The following is a 16,484-nucleotide window of genomic DNA, read 5'->3' on the forward strand; positions in this document are numbered from 1 at the left end:
ACATGGCGGTAAGAGTTATCCTCCGTTCAAAACCCCACTGAGCTCTTCAAAGGAGGAGTCTCTGCAGCAACATCAGGGAGTTATTAAATACATACTTAGTCCACAATTTTCATTGGTAAATTCTTTATGTCTGCTTAATGTGTGCTAGTTAGAAGAACTGATTCTTTCTGCAGACTCGTTTACTCAACCCTGGGGACCTATGATCCCCTGCCCCTTTAGCACTAACTTTTACAAACACTGTTTCCCTTTTTTTTTTTTAAAAAAAAAAGCCCCAACACGACAGACTGAGCAGCCCGTTAAAGGGGCCAGGCAGCGAGACTCGGCCCCAAAACTCAAAATCCCAGCTGAAATGTTGGAGATAGTAACCAAATTGGAATTACCGCAGCAGTGACATTTTTATAAGGAGCTTTCTATGAATCGGGAGCCGCCTTTCAGGGCCTGGGAACAGCTCAGCACCGCGAACGCACCCCCGGCTGTCGGAGTCGGTCCGATAACGCAGAGAAAACACCATCCACGCCGTCTCTACCGCTATCATCTTCTGGCCTCAGACTAAACATTTAATTGGGCTTAGTCACATATTTACTCACTCACATGGCAGCTAGTACAGAGCAGGGATCTGGGGGAGGTTGTTTTTCTCTGGTTTTCCCCTGCTCCTGTCCACAGGCAGGCTGGAGCTCCCCCTGCTGCACTCCTCTCCGGGTTACTAACCGTTTGCTCTGTGTTGCTCCACGTTTGGAGGGTCTGGCGATGCTCAGTTTATGTAACCTTTGCTCAGAAAGCGATGGTGCCGACATCGTGCTTAGGCTTCCCCCGGACCCATGTTTTTCGAACAACAAGGAAGGTGGCACTACATTTGCGAGGAGCAGCAGGGTGCTGATGCTGGCTCTGTTATCTCAAGGTGCTGGTTTGGGTGCCCAGGCCCCTGCACCCCTCTGTCCCGGAGAGCAGTTGCACTCCCAGCCACTGCGCCGGGAGTAAAGGAGGGGGAGAGGCAAGAGACATGTGAAATGGTCTCCTCTCCTGTCTTTGGGGTTGAGATTCCTGTTAGGGGGGGAAAAAACTGTCTGATCCGACTCCCAGTGTAAAAATGGTCACATAATGACTTGCCACCTTGATGGGAATCAGTGATAGGCAACTTCTGGGCTTCTCCTTTCCTTCATTTTGACTTGAGCTTCAGCTCGTGCCAGTTGATGCTGTGCGCTGGTGACTAACAAAGGTGAGGTCTCTTCCCCAAGCTCAGCCCCTGCGCTGTGCTCTGCCCGGGCACTCGGGAGCATGGCCCCTCTCCCTGCATAGGGAACCAGAGACGGCCCAGGAGCCTGGCAGCAGCCAGACTGGAGGTGAACGGTGCTTTTACAGGTCTTTTCCCAAGTGCTGCCTTTTCCCGAATATCTGTGGGGCCAGGCTGCAGTGTGGCACTGCGCCCCAGACCCTCCAGTGGCAGTGGCTCCTCCTTGGAGAGGGTCCCCTTGGGTATCAGCTCCTCCTTGAAGTGGTACTCTGGAGTGGGAAGGAGAGCATGCTGGGGTATTTTTCTGTTCAGGTCTGGACTGGGCTTGAATGAAAATTCAAAATACTGGTCAGGGTGCAATAACAGCTCTGGTTCAACAAGGAAATGGGGCTCAGACCTGATTTTGGTTCAGGTTTGGTTTGACTGATTATATCCAGGAAATCCTCCCACTGTGCTCTCCAGTTTCTGATCCTGCTGGGCTAAATAGCAATTTGACTAAATTACATTATTTTAATCCAGTGTGCTGCACTCAACCTGGTATTAAAATGCATGCTTGGGCTTGTATCATTTAAATTTGATATGAAGACAGCTGTACACATTTTCCTGTGTTGGTAAATTGTATACACATGATACGATGTTTTCAGTAAGCGCTAAACAATGCAATGTGAGGCATTTCAACAAAGGAATAATTTAATGCAACCCAGCAGAACTGCAGAGCCTTAGAAGTGGTTCTTTATGAAGCTACAAATTTTGGAAATGGGTCCAGAAGACCTACACTGGAGCAACACAAGAAACAATAGTTAACACAGTAACATTTTTTCTGTACGAAAAATACACCATGAAGAAATTATATTTTGCCTATTTTTTTAGCTTGTTGATTTACATGAATGCTTCAGTTGGCATATTTTGTATTTGTTGCATGTTAGGGATTAAAATTCTCATTTCTTCACCAAAAGAGAATATTGTCGTTCAAGATGCACTTCGAGCCAAGCAAGACTTTTTTTTTGTCAAGTGTAAATTTGTCTCATATATTATGTTCCAGTTCAAAGAAGATTAGCACATTGTTACATTCTTTTCATCTTCTATTTAGTTTTAACAGAATGAGACACATTTCCTTCTTAATCTTCTTCAGAGACAGGAACTGTTCCTACTTTCACAGGTGGAGGACAGCGTTAGAGGGCTGTACAGTTCATCTTGGCCATTAATGAAGCCTGCTGAAGCTGGATGGGAACTGGAGAGCCCTCGGCTCACACCTTGTTCAAACTCTGGGTTCATGCCTCTCTCAGAGCAGCTAGGCACTCTCGTGGTGATCTGGGCTGGGTTAAGGAATAAAGAAAGCTGGTGCTTCCTGTTAAAGAAAATGGGGAGCTAAAACACTGTGTAAGAGATGGAATAATTGCAGCAACAAAACCCTGCTGGTGCTGAATAGCTCGCTAAGGGAGCAGGCTGGCTGTGAACAAGTCTCTTACGTATATTTAAATGCACCGAGCAGTGCCGGGCAGGACTATCCGAGCTAGTGCAGGCACTGGATGCCAAACAGGTATGGTCATCTCAGATTCTGCACAGGCTTTGGTCAGCGGTGGGGTGTTTTGGCGCAGGTGGAATGGAGTATTAGCCAGATACTCCTTGTAACTAAGCTGACGGAGTTGTCTTCACACAGCACTGATATGTACCAGGTACCCTAAATACAGGTGAAAATATAAAAGGCAATCAGGTAGCTGGCAGAGAGAATCTGTCTACAACTCACTACCTTCCCTGGCTCAGCCTGGGCTGCAGGTGGAACATGCTCAAGGATTGTACTGCTGCTACCTCTTGCACCGTGGTCTCCTATCAGATGATGATGCAGACCAAATTGAAAAGCAGAGGTTTGCAGTGCACAGGAGCCTGTGCTGAATCAGCCATTTGAAACAGGGGAATAGACCCTTAAGCTTTCCCAAAAAATCTGGGACTCACTTAGCAGCTACCAAAGTTGATGGACGAACACGTTAGTGTTACCACGTTAGTGGTAAATGAATGACTCTAGAAGCCACAGCCACAGCTAGCATTTTCATAACTGACCATTGATAGAAAGCTTGGAATCTGTGCCTCAAATTCAGGCACGTTGGCGTGGCTCCACTTGGCCCAACTGTGCAAGAAGCTGCAGTTTTTTCGCAAACAGCAGCTGAGGTTGCTGCAGGCTGTCTTCGTGAATCTGGCTGCCCTCTCTGAAACGTGCCTGTAAGTCTGCTCTGTGGCTGTGCAGGCTGGGACTGACCCCTGAGAAAACAGGAATAATGATCCTCCCCTGACGGTTTCCGTGGCACGAGAAGGTAACTGTGTTTGGAGAATACCCAGGCTGTGGACCAAAGAGCTGTTCGATGCGTGGGGGGGCTAAGGCATGGGATGCACGTGGCAAACCCATCGCTTTCTTCCTTCGTGTGGCTGCTGGGGGCTGTCGTGCCTCGGTGTAGATGGCAATGGTTGTGGTGTTCAGGTGCATGTGCGTGTTCGTGCCGCGACAGCAAGAGGTGCCCGGTGCATTCTCAGTGTTTGTGCTTATTGTTTCTTCTCTCTTTCTCTCCAGTCGAAGACCACCCCCTTCACCTACTCGACCCACTGTAATTCGTCCGTTAGATTCATCCCTGTTAGACTAAAAGAAGTTTCTGGCATGTCATTCGTTGTTAACCAAATATGTGGAAGCAAATTGCTTGATAACTGTTGCAATAACCAATGTATAGTCGCATGTATGGACATCTGTAGGCAAGTAACCAGTTTTACTGATATACTCTCTGTCCATTCTGCATTGTTTATGAGATCTTAAATGTTTTGGGAAGGTCTGTGCTGCCTTGACTTTTCCTTTTGCAATAGCTGATGTTAGCTAACTTACTGACACACGTGTTCACCCAGGCACCTGTGCTCACAGTCCTGTACAGCCAAAGGAGGGCTTGACTTTGTGTCTGTTTGTGCATGTGTTGATTTAATCTGCTTCTTTTTTTCCTCTTATCTGAAAAGAATCTTGCTTTTATTTGTACCTTTCAGGTTTTCTGTCATTTGGAATTACACAGTTATGCCCATTTTCTTTTCGAATGGCTAAACTGGGCAGCGAAAAACAATGTGGTTTCTTATCAAGCTCTTCTGAAAGCCTCACACTTCCATGTCTCTCTTTCAAGAAGCTTGCTGGATGGCTGCTTCTCCTATAATTTCTCCTTATCCGAAGTCTAGTTTTTAAAGAATGTTGTTAAACAAGAAGGACATGTATGGGACAATGGGTGTTTTACTTTATTTCCACATTGGTGTCTGACGTGCGGAGTTGGTTGGGTGGTTGGTAAGGACCATGCTGCAGTCAGGGCTCAGCGTGGAGCCGTCTCACCATGCAGCAAGGATGTGAAAAGGCACTTTGAAAAGCCAGTACGTGACAGAGCGGCGTGTGCCAGCTCGCTTTGTCCTCTGCTGGTGCTTGCTCACATCCGTACTCCCACTGAACTCATGGGAAGCCCTGTGGGTATGTGAGTGCATATAATACGTATGATTGCACTGCACAGCAGGATCCAGAGAGCTGAGCATTGCTTTTGGTCGTTTTGTGAGACAGAAGGAGATACAGATACAGATATATGCAGAGCTGTAAATGGGCTACCACTCCTCTGCCCACGGTGAGCCAATTCACAGAGCTATGGCCTAGATTTGCATCTGAGCTTTCCAAGGGTCTGGTTTGGATTTGAGATATTTGCTCACACCAGTTGATAAAGTTCTACTGTGTCCCCTGCATGGAGATTTTCTCTTTGCATCGGTTGAAGTCCCGCATACCTCAGATTAGGGTTGCTGTATCCAACTAGGTGCTGAGAAGCGCCCAGCTGTGCCTCCTGGCAATGTGTTACTTCAGCAGATGGTCACTTGCAGAGGTCCTCTTTGCCGATTATTTTACACATTATATATTAACGAGTTATAAAAACCTTTTGTCTTAACTGCATTACTTCACTTTAAACACTTAGGGTCAGTGTCACCCTTATAGCTTAAAACTTACTGGGTTAGTAGAATTAAGCTAGAGATGAATTTGGCCTTGTTTCTTCAGAAAATATGAATTGCTGTTATTACAATTATGGTTACAGATCTTTAGGCAAAGCAATTGGTGGTTTCGAAGGCCCCAAGTAGAATCAGCCTAATAAATTTATTTATTGAGACTGCATGTAGGGCTCCAGCGTTAGGCCCCCACAGTTAGGGAGAGTCCAATCAAAGAGCCACAACCAAGGGGAATTTTGGCTATTAAGTATTCCCAGACTGCTGATTAACTAAGAGTTGTGCTCACCACTGAAGCAAACTGTGTTTCTGCTTGCGTAAGAGAGACGAGCTTGGGAAAGCATCGTGATTTGTACGTTAGCTTAACTTTAATTTCCTGTCAGCCTCATACTTGTGACACACACCTGGGGAGTCTAGAGGCCAACATCCGAAGCACAGTGAAGATGGAGTTTGTCAGAGCACCGGCATCTCGGTGAGCTCAGAAGACAGCTTAAGTGGCCGGTGTTTGTTGGGAGAACAGGCCCAGATCTCCAACACCAAGCGCACAGAATCAGCTTTCAAGGGAAAAAGGTCACAATTCCAACTACAGTCATACTGATTTTTGCTACAAAAAAAAAAACACAAACCAAACATTTTGATTATTTTTCTTGTGTTCTACACAGTTTTCCACTGTGTAGTGCTCTCTGCTGTAACATTCAATCCGTTAGATGTATTTTTATAAATAGCTGTAGCAGTCCAGACTGTTACCCCACCAGCAAACCTGTGTATCGTTCATCCATCAGAACTCTTTGTTCCTGACTGGCAGCTGCCTGCTGACAGACAGCCAAGCTCTGTGCCTCTTCCGCTTCAGCCACAGAAAGTCGCTTTAACCCCACATTTTGAGATTCATTCAGTGATATTGCAAGGCTGTGGTCTGGGTTTATCCCACTGTACCCTAAACACTCGACTTAGTTGTCCAAGGTCAGCACCTCCAGAAGGTGAATCAGACCAGTGTGGCTACATGGGAAACGAGGGCGGTAGTTCCAGTAAGTTAGGAGCCTCAATTAGATGACACTGATCCTGGCCTAAAAACATGTTTTTGAATCCTCTGTACTTGAGACTCCTTAATATACTTTAATGACTGTTTCTGTCAAGCATAAGGAAGTAGGTAGCACAATTCAGCACTGTCCTTAACTCTGCCCCCAAAGAAGTCGTATTTCTCAGCAGTAATCCTGAATTGTAAATGAAGCTCTCAAGGGTGGGTTTACCTGAAAGAGGAGGAGGAGGCAGCAAGGTGCCTGTGGCCCCAACTGTCAGCACCATCTGGTTCTGCACTCGATGCTGAGGTTATGGGACACAGCTGCACAGCCCTCCCTTCCTCTGCATCCTCATTCCGATCACATCTGAATCTGGCCCTGCACCCGAAATGCAAGACTTTTAGGTGTGCAGGTTGCTAATTAACCTTAAGCAGATCCAGAGTTTGATGATTTTACCTAGAACTTCTTGCGTATACGCTTTGCAGAATAAACTACATAGAATTGTTTCTAGGAAAAACGCTAAGTGCTTCCCAAGAAGTTGTGACATCCAATTGAGTAAGTACTGTCCTCCCAACCTCGGCCCATTTCCTCCTGCTGTACAGTGTCTGGAATGGGTTTGCTTGTCCCACTTGCCCTGGTGCTGGCGAGTTGTGTCTCTCCTGTCCCTTGTTCTCAGAGGAGCAGCCTTGGCAGCAACACGCTCCATGCCTGAAGGACAGCAGGACGAGCACCCCGTGGATCTGCTAGAGGGACTGGCTACCTCTGACTGGCCACTGTCCCCTCTGCAGACACCCTTACACAGGGTGAGCTAAGCCTGAGCTCCTGTAGCTAAAAAGCAGGAGTTTCTCTCCCTTTCTTTGATTCCCTCTGGCAAAGCTCAGCAGCTTGCCAGGGAACAGTGGAGACTCCCGTTAAGCAACAGCAGAATTTCTGACCTTATGTGAGGTACGTAATTAGCTGGGTGATGTATGTAGCTAAGTTTCAGGAGGGTGCTCATCTAGTGTTGTATTTAGGCTAAGCCTGGGTCTCTGCCTAGAGAACGTGTTCCTCCTCACCTCATCGTGGCGGACCAACAGCTGAAGAGCTTGCGCCTGCTGTAAATAGTTCTCAGCCTTTGATCTTAAGGGATCTTGTGTTAGGATTAAAAAGATTGTATGTTCAATGAAAAGGCTTATGTACATTATTAATGTGTGTTGATTTTATCGCTGATCTTGTTGCACTTTCTGAGTAAGCCTCATAAAAGTAGATTATTTATTATATTACAGGAGATACATTATAGGTTGTGGCATCTCATGTTAAAGCATAACATAGAAAATATAATACTCTATCTCAGACAGCTACACTAAACAACGTGCATACAGCATATTGAGATGACTGGTTAGTTCTGTCTTTCTGTCTTAAAATAGTCCAAACGTCCTGAATTCAAAGCAGACCTGTTTTGCACCTGTCACACGGGGAGGCATCCGACCTCTTGGTGCCTGTGCGCCGTGGCATTGAGCCTCCTCCCCGGGCTCTAGCAGAACAGCTCCCTTGTGTAAATGAACGTTACTCTGCCTGTCTTTCCTCTTGCTTTGTCTGCAGGCGAGCTGATACCGATGGCTCCTCCCGTCCAGACAGTCCTCCACTATTGCTTGATATATGATTTGTCCCGTCTTGCTGGCCGTTTGCTTTACTGCCTGTCTCTTTACTTTTCCAGGATGGTGTAAATGATGACTTCTTTTTGTAAGAAGCAAATGCTTAATTTCTTTCTGAATTTTGCTCTGTGTGTTAATGCCCTACTTCATATGAGCCAAAACATCTGCCTTCGGTTTCATAATCTGTAAATTGTTCCTGGTGTTGACCTCTGAACGCAGCAAGTTGATTCCTGAAACCGTGGTCATTACTGAGCATCACATACACCTGCTGTAAAAATGTCATGCTGCATTTCTGAACCTGAAATAAACTGTAACTCTTGATGGGCTTTTATTATTACTTTCTGGATGTGCATGAGTGGTCTTCCGTCTGTCGCACCATCACCTCAGCATGCCACACTCCACCTCTGTTGGGACTGCAGTGAGGATTTATCAGAGATGCGTGTTGCGTGGACATCACTGGAGATGTCATTAAAAGGGGCAAAAGGGGAGGAGTAACCCATAGGAAGCATTCGGCTTGTTGCCCTGCAAGGGGCTTGGAGTGCTGCAGAGATGTTTTGCTGGGCAATGGATGAATGTTTTTCAAGCTGTACCTGGTATTCATTTCATTGCTGGGGAAGGCATGTTTTGGGGGAGATTCAGAGCTGAGAAGAAGGCCAGACTGAGCCCTCCAGAGCAGGAGTAAAACTGTGCATGTGTATGTGCTATGCCTGGAAGGGATTTCCCCCTAAAGTGGTTGTGTATGAATGAGCAGATGTCTCAAATACTCAGTTCCTCCTTCAGATCAGTATGAGCCAAGTAACTGGAATCGGTGCTTGGAGGAGATGGTCTGTATGGCACAAGCAGCACAGCACCTGCCTACGGGAGAGGACGTTTCTCACTGAGCGCAACAGTCACTGCGTTGGTCCTTAGACGGGTTTTGGGAAAGCGGGGAGCAAAAGGTGGGACGAGCAAAGGAGCAACGTCCTCGTTGTATTCACCTGCTTGCTGTCATGTTTGGAGAGACTTCTTTTGTAATAGCCTTTAATGGCTACGCTTGAGGCAGTCTGTGCACTCCCTCAGTAAACAGCAGTGTCACACGTGTCCCATGTGGCAGGAGTACGTTACATACCCCTGTATGACGTTGGTTCCTGGCATGTTGTCAGTGACACGTCAGTGCTCAATGCTGGGTAACAGGAGGAGCAGCTGCTCTTCCCTAACCACTGCACTAGGCCATCAACTGCCAAGGGGCTGTCCTGCCATGGTTGGCAATAGATTCATTCATTGCACTGCCATCACCCCTTCCTGAACAATGTCCCTTCGGGATACCCCAATCCAGCCCATAGCCCATCTTGTATGATCATTCCTAATTTCATCACAATCTCACTTTAAAAAGGTCTATGCCAAGAACAGTGTTTGAAGCAGATAGTGATGCAGATTTTAAGGTTGGTTGGGGAGACGCTTTTCCAGAGGATTTTATTTGCTGCAAGAAAATTAGAAAGCCTGTGACCAGCGACCTCCACACTTGTGATGTGATTGTCGCAGTCCTCTGGTGCCAGCAAGTCCGATGGGAAGCGGTGAGGATGAAAGGGAAGGCTGTGCTGATAGCCAGCTGATTCTAATCTTGCTCTTGTTCTTTTCCTTAATGTGCATGTTCTGTGCCTTTTTCTCTTAACCCATATCTTAATAAGATAATTTTGTATACAAGTCATTTTATTGTTTCTCGACCTTTTGTTTTAAATCTCTTCTCCCCACCCCCCATCCCCCGCGAATTTTGGGTTATTTTTTGTCTTTTTCGTAGGCGACCTCTGCCAGCTGTTCCAGGAAGATCGTCCTAACACACACATTTCTTTTTTGTTACATGCAAGCTGTCTTCTTTTTGTGTGTCCAAAATTATCTTTAATTTGCACTAGCCTATTTGTAAATGAAAGATTTTATTTTCAGATGTCAATGATAAGCCTGGATATAAAGAAAATAAAAATTGTGACTACAAAATGAATGTGTGTGTCGTGGTTTAGCCCCAGGCAGCAACTAAGCACCATGAAGCCGCTCACTCACTCCTCCTCTCACTCCGGTGGGGTGGAGAGGAGAAAATACAACAAAAGGCTCAAGGGCTGAGATAAGGGCAGGGAGGGATCACCCACCAACTGTGGCCCTGGACAAAACAGACTCGGTTTGGGGACAAATCAGTTTAATTCATTACCAATCACATCAGAGAGGATAATGAGAAACAAAGCCAGATCTTAAACTTCCACCCCTCCCCTCTTCTGCCTCAGTGGTGCAGGGGGACGGAGAATGGGGGTTGCGGTCAGTTCATCACACATTGTTTCTGCTGCTCCTTCCTCCTCAGAGGGAGGACTCTTCACTCTTTCCCCTGCTCCAGCATGAGATTCCTTCTTATGGGAGACAGTTCTCCATGAACTCTGATGAGAGTCCTTCCCGAAAAGTCCAGTCCTTACCCATCAGACTGTTCCAGCATGGGCTTTTCCCACTTCTTTTCACAGCTTCTTAAGGCACAGCCAACTGCTCCAGTGTGGAGTTCTCCATGGACTGCAGATGCATCTCTGCTCCACCGTTAATCTCCAGCACTGTGGGGTCCTCTCCCATAAAAGACAGTCCTCTGTGAACTTTTTCAGGTGCAGCCACCCCCTCCAGTGTCAGGTTCTCTGTGCGTGGATTTCTGCTCCACCATTTCTCTCATGGGCTGCAGGGGGGTCGCCTGCCCCCCAGATACAAACTGGAGGTACAGCGCAGCATCAGGACTCTAGCCCATTGTTTCAGGAGCACAAACAAGCTGTTCCTCTGCAGTAAGAAGTTCATGGTGAGAGGGAGCTGCAGTGGTGCTGCTCAGGGGATGGGGGAAGGAGAGCGGAGATGGGTATCGTATGTTAAGGGGCCTGACAACACAGGCTGTGGCTGAGTTTCCAGCACAGCTTTGCTGAATTTGGGCAACTCCTCCTGTTCCAGGTGATTTAGATCCCTGCTGACCTCCTCTATATGGAGAGAGCTGCTGAACCACCTGGATGTGCTGGTAAATGCCAGGCACTAAGTCTGCTCAAATTAAAAGGGGGTGCAAGCCCAGAGAGCTGAGGACTTACACAGGTTTTTTCTTTCTTCTCACTTAGGCTTTATCTTTTGGTAGAGGACTATGGAAGAAACAGCAATGGTATTAGCAAAAAGGGGGAAAAGATCCCCCAGTACAACAGTTCTTAGGAGAGGGTGATAAATAATCTGTTCCTGTTAGACCTTTGAACCACAAATGCTGAACTAGGAATTGCTGGAGCTGGAAAGAGTGCAGTGATGGGCAAGGTGCTTCACAGCACTCTGGGAACAGGGAGAAATGGAGGCTCCTAACAGTCCCATGAACACAACTCCCCAGAGGAGGGGGGGAGCTCGGACTGGCCGTATCTTTCATCTGTGGAACTCATAGTGGTCAGGTACTGAGGCAAAAAACCCTCAGCAAAGTTCAGGAATCTTGTGTTTTCAGTATGTTACAGAAGCAACGGCATTTGTACCAAGTGGGCTCTTACGGAGGTTCCAGCTGTGTGTCACTTCTCAGGTAAGAGGGAATGGGAACAGGCTGAATTTCACAAGCTGCTTTTTTTCCAAGTTGTTCAAAAATCTGTTCTGCACTGGGGGAAGCTCTCACTGCGTTCCCTCTGGGATATGGCATAGTACCAACAGATGAACCAACAACAAAGAAAAGGTGGCTGATATTTTAGCTGTATGGCCTTACCAACAGCAGCCCGGCCAGGAGCTGCTGCTGTCCTGGCTGCCAGCTGACCTCCCTGCGTTAGGCTGTAAGGCACGAACTTCTTTCTGGGGTATTTTATGATGTTCAACTTTTCACTGATATCTTTACTTTCTTCTGATGTATTTGATAAAAAATATTGTTGGAAATAGGACTCTGAACTTCATGGTTTTTCTGGTAGCTATTCCTAAAATCTCTTAAGTTAGAAGGACAAAGGTACTGGTGTGTTGGGAAACCTTGGCATGTTCTTTTAGCATCAACTCACAGGATGACTTTTTGAAGCCGCTGTTTAACCGCGTCTGTGCTATTTCCACCCTGCAATGGCATGCGTTCTGTGGCTACGTGTGCTGCACCAGCTGGTGGCATTATGCATCCTAGAGGCTGGCTTCTGACAGATGGGTTAGGACCAAAATCCTGGTTTGGTTTCCTGATTACTCACATTGTTGCTGTTGCCCCTCGCATCACAAAGCTGAGAAAAACTTAGTGATTACTGTGGGAATTGAAGAGATATAAAGATTTTACCTTCAAAGACTAAAGCTTTACTCTTTCCAGGCTCACCATATCCTCTCTCCCACATGGGGAGGGACGTGGACCCCTGACAGCACAGTGTGGGTGGCTGACGCTTGCCTTTCCCTGCAGCAGAGGCTGTAGATGGAGATTCCAGACGGCACGTGTCAGCAGCTCCCCCAGGAGCAAGGCTTATCCCCGGCCAGTTTACAATTACTCGTTTGGCCAGCTTCAAATCAAAAGAAAATGTCCCATTGAAGTACTTGATCTCAGTGGACTTGGGAACTTAAGAGAAATAAACTGCGCTTCCTTGTAATGCAAAATAACGTTTAACTCTTCAGAGTCAGATGATGATGTTTCGGTTGCACGCAAACCGAGATGGACCTATTTCTTTGGTCTCATCGTGTGCTCCATCAGAGAAGCTGCAGACCGGTACGCTCAGGTAGCGAATGCTCAAAGGGCATCCAGCATCACTGCTGAGCTGGGCACAGTTATGGCAAAGTTTTGTTTTGGTTTTTAGGGCATATTCTGACCTCAGGCATGAAGACCTACTCATAATGGCCATTTATTCGGCATCTTAAATAACTTCAGCAGCGTTGCTGAGCATGTGTCCTCAGGAGAAGGTCAGAGAAGTCCCAAGGGAACTCTGCCTGACCCTTGTGTCTCCTCCTCTCCTCTCCCTGGCTCTCCCTTCCACTCCTCCCTCCTGCAATGTCCCTTTGTGCATCCAGGCCCTGGACTGGGCTTTATCTTTTTAGACTCCCGGGTTAGGAAGGGCACGGTAGCCATGAGGGCAAGCTCTAAGGGGAGGGCTAAGTCTTTTCCCAGGGGATCTCTGGGCAAGGACTGAGGCTAAGGAGGAGGTGAAGGGAAGGAGCTGGGCAGAGCAGAGAGGCCTGAGGCCGTGGGCAGGGATGAAGCTGCCTGTGGCAGGCTGGATGGGACGCATCCTGCCTGGAGCTGGGTGGACAGGGGCTGCTGAATCCCTCAAAGCCCAGGGATCTGCATAGGTCATCCACTGGGTTCCAGCCATGGCCAAGGCAAATGAGGCAGTCTGTGCCCGTTTCCACCTGGAAGGATGTCTGGGTAGTTGATATTTGCACTTTTCCTAACCCAGAGCTTGTTTAGACAGTCTGAATTTGGGAATATTTTGGGGAAATATTTCTCCTCGGGGTAAAGGGTGCAGCAGAAACCCTGCTTTCTTGTAGCCTCTATCGTGATAGTCATTAACAACAGGCACCAGGCAGGCTAGATTTGATTTACTTTTGATTTACACTCTAGCTTTGCCCTACAGATGGACTCTGTGAATGGGCTTTGGTCGGCAGCGTTACAATGGCACCAGCCCAGTGCGAGACGGGGCGTCCTGCTCACTGAGCAGCTTCCAGGGAAACCTCTTGGTAAAAAAAGAGTCTTCTTTCCAAAGAACTAAAAAACGTCATCTTGACTGTGAGCATCTGGCTACTCCGTGCTCCAGTCTCGCAGGGAGCACAGGCTCTAAACTTCCGCAGGTTTTCTTTAATTAAAAACGAAATGAGATGTAGTCGTCACCACGACGACAACAGCAACATTTAACACTTGGCAAGAGCTGTACCACAGCACTGGAGGTGATGGGAATCCCACCGGGGGTTCCTCATTTCTGAGAAAGCCCAAGGAGCGTGCAGCAAGCGCCCACTGGCTGGGGTGGGATGCTGGTGCTCGAGGGGATGGGGTATATCGAGCAGAAAGTTACATTTCTGCAGCGCTGGGCTTCCAAAAAATAAGTGTTTCATCAAAACCCAGGTAATGCCAAACGCATCCCTGCAAGGTGGGACTGGGGCAGGAGTGAGCATCCCTTCCCTCTCATGGTGCTGGCTCTGGCAGGCTCTGCTCCCTGGGGCGGCCGGAGCAGGGCTGGGCTGCCGAGGGACGGTCCCAGAAGGGAGCAGGGAAAGGGAAAGTGCTGGGGAAGCCCTCCCGGCACATGGCCGGCTTGGCCTGGCCTCTAGCGGGACTCGTTTGCCAGGAACACCCTCTGTTGCAGTGCCGGACACACGGCTGCTGGAAGATGCCGCTGGACAGACGGTGCCGGACAGAGCCCACTGCTGTGGCAGCAGCCTGGCATCTCCCCAGCTGGTGGGTGCACCTTGGGGCTCAGTGCTGAACCCCATCCCTCTGGCTTGGGGTCTGGCCCTGTGGCATGGCCAGATCGATCTCTTGGAGGGGGTCAGAGAGGAGAGGAAGGCGTCCCCCCTCCTAAAAGATTTAGGGTAATGTGGTGCCTGGCACCATCATGAGGCTCTTCTGGCATCAGCGACAGGTGGGGTGCAGGTGAGCAGGGCTCTGCACCGCACTTGTACCAGGCGCCCTTGTGCTTGGTCCTGCAGGTCTGGCAGCTGCCCCACCCGCAGCGACCCTCATCCAGCCGCCTTCCCCTCCAGCCCTCCCAGGGGAGTGCGGTCAGTCCCCATCGCACACGTGGAGGTCCCTGGGGCTGAGGACCTCCATGGGCATGCCACGGGGCACACCTGAGCCAGATACACGTTTCCGCGCGGCATTTCTGCTTGGGGAATGCACACACCCCCCGTACCTCCCTCAAATGCAGGTATGGGTCTGTGTGGCTGGAGCACACATGGCTCCGCTCGCCTGTGCCCAGAGCTGCAGCATGGGCTGCCCGCTCTGTGGGGTTCAGCTCCGTCCTTCGCCAAAACCAAGCAGATCAGGTCTGGAAAGATGCTGAGGGTAACGCAAACACGGTCCTTGTTGCTGTGTGAGAGGCTTTATTGGGCTGGGTGTCCTCCCCCTGGGCTGTCCCCTGGCAAAGGACCTTTGTGCTGCTCACAGCAGAGGGTCCCCCTGGGCCAGACCTACATGAGGAACCTGGAGAGGTCCTCCTTGATTTCAGCCTCATCCCACGGCCCATGGATGTTGTCCTTGAGCAGCTGAAGGCGGATGAGCCAGTAAGGGCAGAGGCAGGAGATGGCAAGCAGCAGTGAGGCGAAGAGCACGGCGCCCACGCCGGAGACTGTGGCCAGCCCTGCCAGTGCTGCCAGCGCGAAGAGCACCGTCACCCCCACGTAGCATTGAGGTGTCAGGGCTTTCAGCTTCTTCTGCAGCATGGGCCAGAGGGCAAAGATCTGCATGGCGAAGGTGACCATGACGAAGGCGTGGAGGGAGCGAGGCAGGCGGGAGGCCAGACACACCGAGGCAAAGATGGCCATGTTGAGGGACAGCGTGCTGGAGACAATGGCAGCGTTGGCGCCGTAGTCGAAGAAGATGAGGTGGCCGAGGAGCATGAGGGCTGACATGGCATAGATGGTGTCCGTGCTAATGGACTCCGTCAGCGTCTTCAGCACCGGCGAGAAGCCGTAGGTGAAAGCGGCGAACACCAACGTGCTCTTCAGGTCAGCCCACCGCGTCCGCCCGCTCTCCCGCCGCCCGGCCCCGCCGTCCACGGCATCGAAGAGGACGTAGCCGAGCAGGGAGGAGACCAGGGCTGCCCCGAAAAGTCCCTGCGGGCTCAGCGTCCCGGCGTCCATGTACCACCAGGTGACGACGAAGACGCAGACGCTGCAGAGCTGCTGCACCACCGCTCCCGACTGGAAGACGACGGCCCGGTACCGGTACCGGCGGGCGTGCACGTTCTTCCGCAGCTCCTCCAGGAACCGCTGGTCCACGTAGTTATCGGGGAAGGGCTGCCGCTCGTACAGCACCTTCTGCCACCGCCGCCCGGAGACCGGCTCCATCTCCCCGGGCGGGGGGGGGCTCCTCCGCCGCACACGCACCAGCGGCCCCGGCCTCGCCGCCGCCGCTGCCAGGCCCCGGTCGCGGCGCAAGGGACGCCGGGGCGCTCGGGGCTGCCACCTGCCGGCGGGAGCCCCCGGCAACCGGTGCCGTTTAGCCCGGAACTGGCGGCTGGGGAGAGGCCGGCGGGGCGGGGGGTCCCGGCCGTGCCTGCGAGGGGTCCGCCTCCGGGGTGAGCCCCCCGCCCGGGGCTGCCGTCCCCTCTCCCTGCAGGGAGCAGCCAGCTTGTGGGACGTTCTAGGGGAGACCCCAGCTCCATGGGAGGATCCGGGCATCCCGAGCGCCGCAGCCCTTGTCCTGCACGCAGGCTCCCGCCTGGAGGTGCTGCTGGCGCTGCCTGTCCCCCCCGAACGGTACGGCGGGAAGGGGGGCTGCTCCTGCTGCGGGCTGGGCAGCGCCTGCCGTGCTCCCAGCAGCAGCTGTGCCCGCGCACCATGGGGAAGGGCTCTCCTGGGGGACCCTCCTGCAGCCCCAGTGCGCCATCCGTAAGCGGCTGTGAAGGAGGGCACAGTGGGGCGGTGGGATTTCATCTGGTCCTCTCTATGCCTGGACATCCCCGTGTGTTTCCGGCCTCGCTGCTCAGCGAGTGACCCCAG

The 16,484-nt window shown here is 50.4% G+C and overlaps 2 protein-coding genes across 2 annotated transcripts in view; one reads left to right on the forward strand and one right to left on the reverse strand.

Moving 5' to 3' along the window:
* Positions 1 to 3,864, forward strand: part of DNM3 (dynamin 3) — a 175,350-nt gene extending 171,486 nt beyond the window's left edge. The window contains 1 exon segment of the mRNA XM_086617704.1: positions 3,795 to 3,864. Within this exon segment, the coding sequence (XP_086473830.1) occupies positions 3,795 to 3,864 (70 nt within the window).
* Positions 3,865 to 14,860: 10,996 nt separating this feature from the next.
* PIGC (phosphatidylinositol glycan anchor biosynthesis class C) lies at positions 14,861 to 15,830 on the reverse strand. The gene has a single exon (XM_009977902.2). It carries the CDS (start codon positions 15,828 to 15,830, stop codon positions 14,952 to 14,954), a length of 879 nt encoding a protein of 292 aa, XP_009976204.2. The 3' UTR covers positions 14,861 to 14,951.
* Positions 15,831 to 16,484: the final 654 nt, after the last annotated feature.

Source organism: Tauraco erythrolophus, chromosome 10, assembly GCF_009769465.1.
Source record: "Tauraco erythrolophus isolate bTauEry1 chromosome 10, bTauEry1.pri, whole genome shotgun sequence".
Taxonomy (NCBI): domain Eukaryota; kingdom Metazoa; phylum Chordata; class Aves; order Musophagiformes; family Musophagidae; genus Tauraco; species Tauraco erythrolophus.